General features: G+C 58.7%; 1 protein-coding gene across 1 annotated transcript in view; it reads left to right on the forward strand.

The window, feature by feature from the left end:
- Window positions 1–2,589: 2,589 nt before the first annotated feature.
- The window catches only part of SH2D3C (SH2 domain containing 3C), a gene marked incomplete at its 5' end in the record, with an annotated part of 6,529 nt that continues 3,741 nt past the window's right edge, over window positions 2,590–5,377 (forward strand). Inside the window, 3 exons of the mRNA XM_010019593.1 lie at window positions 2,590–2,718; window positions 2,960–3,408; window positions 5,050–5,174. Coding sequence (XP_010017895.1) covers window positions 2,590–2,718; window positions 2,960–3,408; window positions 5,050–5,174 — 703 coding nt within the window. The remainder of the gene's footprint in view (window positions 2,719–2,959; window positions 3,409–5,049; window positions 5,175–5,377) is intronic.

A 5,377-nucleotide genomic window follows, 5' to 3' on the forward strand; every position in this document is an offset into this window, starting at 1 on the left:
CGATATTAAGGTCCTTTCCAACCCAAAGCATTCTATGCTGCTAAGCAGAGCAGAGTCAGTCACTGCTGAAGGGCTCAGGAGCTGGAGGAAGCACATCATCCCTCCACAGCTTCTGCACAGAGAGGGGAGCAATAAAGTGATTTAGGCAGCAATTAGTATGTGTTGGAAGAGCAAGAGAGACTCACGATGAGGAGCTGTCCCCACAGTCACATCACACCAAAGAAAAGTGCTCCCCATGGTCAGTCTCCTGCTGCCTCACTGGCTCCGTCCCTGGCAGTGTTCAAGGCCAGGCTGGACAGAGCCTTGGGTGACATGGTCTAGTGTGAGGCGTCCCTGCCCATGGCAGGGGGTTGGAACTGCATGATCTTAAGACCTTTTCCAACCCAAACTGTTCTATGGCTCTATCCTCTCCCTAAACCTCCTGTTCTCTCCTGCTAGCTTAGCACCTGGCTCCTGGCACGGGTGCCAAATCCAGGCTTGGAGACGCCGGGCACTGCTCAGCTGGGGTTTGTGTTTGTTATCCTGCACATTTGCATGGGGAGGATTTGGGGAAAAACCCAGATGTACAACGCTGAGCAGAACAGGCGCTAATCCCTGCTCCAGGCTCAGCTCCGGCAGCTTTACCCTGCTGAGGCAGGGCAGGCACCCGGGAGTCCCCCTCTGCCCTGGAGTTTGGGGTGAGCTGAGGGTCCCCATCACTGCCCGGGAGCCAGGGCTGCTGGCGGCAGAGGACGCAAATGTCATGGAAACAGCATCTGCTCAGCCTGGCCCCCCAGGAGGCACCGGACCTCGCAGCATCACCCGCTGCCATTCATTCCTAATGGGGTTCAGTGCCTTTGTCTCCATGGTGCCCCCAGAGCAGCAGCAAGCACTCGGCTCCCCACAGCCCTTGGTCAGGCAGGGACAAGCCACACGTCTCCTGGTCCATGTCCCTGCGGCTCCAGCATGCAGGACCCTCTCACAGGGACTGTAAACACAGTTGGATGAACAAGAAGTTATGGAGTTCAGTCCATAACTGTTTCCATAGGCTGCTTCCTCTGTCCCAGCACCTTTTGACTCAAGAGGAGTTGGGAAGGGAGGAGCAGGGACAGGTCCAGGCTGGGCGAGGGCAAGCCCTGGAGGGCATGATCCATCACGCAGACCATTGGCAGCCTCCTTCCCCCTGCCCGAGCTGGAGCAGCATCCCCAGGACAGCCTCGCTGCCTGAGCAATGCAGCAGCCACAGGGAATGGAGCATCTTCCCCAGGGACAGGGGGGACCTGGGGTCAGGGTCCGGCTGAGGGACTTGGTGGGGTCCCAGGAGCACCCCAGAGCAGTGGGTACAAGGCAGGAGAGCAGCACAGTGCTCTCTGCTTTCCTCTACTCACAGCTGCCGGAGGGCAGAGGGAATGGATATGGGATGCGGAGGATGGGGTGCTGGATAAAGCGGTCAGGTCTGAGGCACTGCCATGGGTCTGCAGCCCCCAGTGCTCTGGGGAACCAGCTGCTGTGCAAGACCAGCCACAAGCGCCATCCTGCTCCTCCGGCAGTGCCAGCATGGTGTCAGCAGGGTCCCAAACCTGTGTCTGTCCTCCGAGGCGCCAGCAGCATCCTGCCCTACCAAGTGCTACGGAGCTCGGCGCCAGCCTACGGTGTGTCCTCACACTGGCACTGCCACGAAAGGTGGAGCCAGGCCACAGGCCACCCTCATTGATGGGAGCAGTGGAACAGGACATCCCAGTAGCCACATCCAAGCTCCCTGGTCCGTGGCGCACACATCCTGCTCACAGGACCATGCACATCTGGGATGTGGCAGGCGCTCAGGACTCCACCAAGTTACTAGTGTTGGCACCACAGCAGGACTCAAAACTGCTGTGCTGAGCGAGGGAACCAGCCTCACATGCACCCCGAACCCACACTCGTCTCCAAACAAGCACCAGCTCCACCGTGCACAGCTAGGAATGCTCAGCTGCCCTCTGGGAATGCTGGCCAAGCAGCAGGCAGGCAGGGAGCGTGGCAGGCTCCAGCCAATGGAGACATGACGCCATCCCTTCTCTCTCCAGGGAGGAGAGGAGGGGGCAAACTGCATCCTCCAGGCTCAGGTGCACCAGTGCTGGTAAAAGCTAATTTCAATGCAGAAGGGAACCTTTACATTTGTCATTACTATTCATGCCACCATCAGGCTAAACACAGCGAGTTAACCCTTTGGATGAGGGATAACAGTGGATGTTTCACGGAGGGGGGAATAATGCAGCTTTCCTCCTGGAAAAGTGCTTCCCACAGTGGTTCAGCCCTGGAGGAGTTTGAGAGGGAGCTGGGGTAGGTTTTCTCCTGCCTAATCTCACCCAGCTCTGAGCTGGGGCAGAGGAGCAGCATGGTGGGGACAGGGTGGTCAGACATGATGGGGACATGCCACCAGGAGACCCTCCAGGTGCTCCTGATGGCAGGACCTGACCATCAACGGGCACATTACCCCACCAACACCCTCTGCCACAAGCAGCAGTCACACAGAGCTCCGAGTTACCTGTCCCCAGGACAGAGTCCCATAGTCCTGGCAAAGGGACCCTCCCCAGCCCTGCGGTGCCTGACACTCTCCTCTCCCCTCTACAGTTCTCCAAGGAGAAATACATCCTCGACTCATCGCCGGAGAAGCTTCACAAGGAGCTGGAAGAGGAGCTGAAGCTGAGCAGCACCGACCTGCGCAGCCACGCTTGGTACCACGGCCGCATCCCGCGGGAGGTGAGCAGGGGAAGGCGGGTGGCTCCAGGCACCCTTTGCTTGGGCTGCTTATGGAGAGCACCCCCCGACCACACAGAACCAGCCTGTCCTGCTGGGCAGCCTCTGAGCTGCCTGGTTTTGCTGTGGGAAATGCCTTCCTATGGCTTAGGGGCAAGGGGAACAAGCCAGTGCTCCAAATAACACCCTAACGGAGCATCCACCAGCATGGCCGTGCCTGAGCTGCTGCCCTGCTCCCTTCCAGGTATCAGAGAGCCTCGTGCAGAGGAATGGCGACTTCCTCATCCGGGACTCCCTCACCAGCCTGGGTGACTACGTGCTGACGTGCCGCTGGCGCAACGAGCCCCTCCACTTCAAGATCAACAAGGCAACGGTGAAACCCAGCGAGGGCCATACCCGTGTCCAGTACCTCTTTGAGCAGGAGAGCTTTGACAACGTGCCCGCCCTCGTCCGCTTCTACGTGGGCAACCGCAAAGCCATCTCGGAGCAGAGCGGGGCCATCATCTACTGCCCCATCAACCGCACCTTCCCCCTGCGCTACCTGGAAGCCAGCTATGGGCTGGCCAACGGGAAGCATGGGGGATCCCACAGCCCCGCCACCCAGAAAGGGGGGCACATCAAGAGGAGGAGCATCACCATGACCGATGGGCTAACAGCAGACAAGATCACCAGAGCTGAGGGGTGCCCGACCAGGTGAGCATCATCCCAGCTTAGCCGGGCAGAGGAGCAGCCCCTGGGAAAGAGGAGAAGCCATGCTCAGTCTCTGCTCCCAGTGGACAGGGGTTTGGGAGCAGGGATGGAAAAGAGAGGCCAGCAAAGGTATGGGGGGAAGGACCGGTACCCAGCTAGAGCTGAGGCTTTCTCCCAGGCTGGCTGCCAGCCACACTGAGCTACCCCAGCAGACACGACATTAGCATGCCAGGCCAGAAGCCAGAGAGTGTTTTACAATCACCCAGGCCAGGATTACCGGCGTGTCAGGGCTTGTCAAAGCCGAGGAGCTGAGCTTTCCCAGGCAGATGCAAGAGGAGAGCCAGTCGCAGCCACCAAGAGGGCATTCGTTGTTTTTGCAGGGCCCTTTTAGTTTTAGAGCCCTTCCCATTCAGCTGGAGCATTTGCATCAGCCAGCAGAGCTGAAAGCCTGATGGGCAGGAGGAGATGAATGGAGCTGTGCTGATGGGGGTCTGCACAGCCACCAGATCACAGCCTCCACATGGCTGAGCTGCTCACGTTAACCTTGGAGCATCTCCAGAGGCGGAGAAGGAGATTTCCTTTGCATGGCTTGCATTTGGCAGCCCCGAGCTGCTCAGAGCCCAGCAGGGAGGGCAGAGCCACACATACACCCTCACACTGAGCAGCCAAAGGGGTCCCATCTGCGCCTGCCTCCCCAGTGGGACACAGCCCAGCCCATCCCATAGCCTGTCAGCCCAAGGGCAGGGTGAGAACGCACCAGCAGGAAACAGGCAAACGACTGTTATGGCAGGGAAAAGGAAAACGCTCAGACTTCCAGGAGAGCATATGTGCTTCCAGAAGAAGAGCCCAGATCCATCAGTCTTTCCTCATCACTCCCGTTTTCCCTAAACCCCTTATCCCTGCACTGCTCTCCCATCCTGCTTCCACCACAGAGGCTCAGCACTCAAGACTGAACATGTCACAGCAGCCCAGCCCTCACCCGTGGCAGTGAATTACCTGCCATGCCACCTTGCAACCCTCCCTGCACTCAGCTACCCCCTGACACAGCATCTTGTGACACACAGTGTTTGCATTAGGCCACAACTGCTGCTTCTCCAGCCCAAGAATACAGCTCCTTATGCATGTGTGCTGCAGGTCACCAACCCAGGCACCTCACCACCTCAACCAGATGCTTGCTGGGCTCCAGGTCCAGCTTTCAGGCACTTTCCACCTCTCCTAAGCTTTGGGTCAGAGCAACAGCTCATCAAACCATCCCAGCACGGCTCTCAGGTGGAAATAAAGCAATGCATCCAACATCAGATACCACTTGCAGTACGACTTTAGAAAACCACCCCCAGACTTCTTTGCTAGAGCCCCTTCCCCACAGCACCCTGGAGCCATCCCTTCCCATGTACCTTAGCATCAGGACACCCATTCCCAGTGATTCACACAACCAAACTCCCCAAAGGAAGGGCTGTCTCTGCTTTATATAGGTGCCGACCCCTTCTGCTCCCAGCTGCCTGCAGGGACTTGCTCCAGCTGACCTCGTTATGGGTTCAGCTCGTTATGGGTAGTTGTGGAAGGAGGTGATGGGGCAGCAAACCCTCACCCCTTGCCTGGCCCCTGTTTGCAGGAACTAACCTGTCCCACTTACCCCCTCCCCAGCGTGTCCCTGCCGCACCACAGAGACATCATTCGCAACTGTGCCGTCAGCGTGGACCAGATCCAGGACCTGCACTCCCCGATGTCCCCCATCTCCGAGAACCCAGCATCACCTGCCTACAGCACGGGTAGGCATCGCCCCTGCATCCCACCGGGGACAGCGCGGGCATGGGTCAGGCTGGGCTTGGCACGGGTGTGACGCAGGGACCTGGTGGGGGACAGTGCTGGCTGTAAAGACAAGCCCCAGTGCAAGCAAAACCCCATCTGGTTCTTTGCATGGCAAAGAACTGTCCTGCAGAGGGCCCGAGCTGGGGATGGGACTGGCTGCTGC

Source organism: Nestor notabilis, unplaced genomic scaffold (genome assembly GCF_000696875.1).
Source record: "Nestor notabilis isolate BGI_N333 unplaced genomic scaffold, ASM69687v1 scaffold16508, whole genome shotgun sequence".
Lineage (NCBI taxonomy): Eukaryota > Metazoa > Chordata > Aves > Psittaciformes > Psittacidae > Nestor > Nestor notabilis.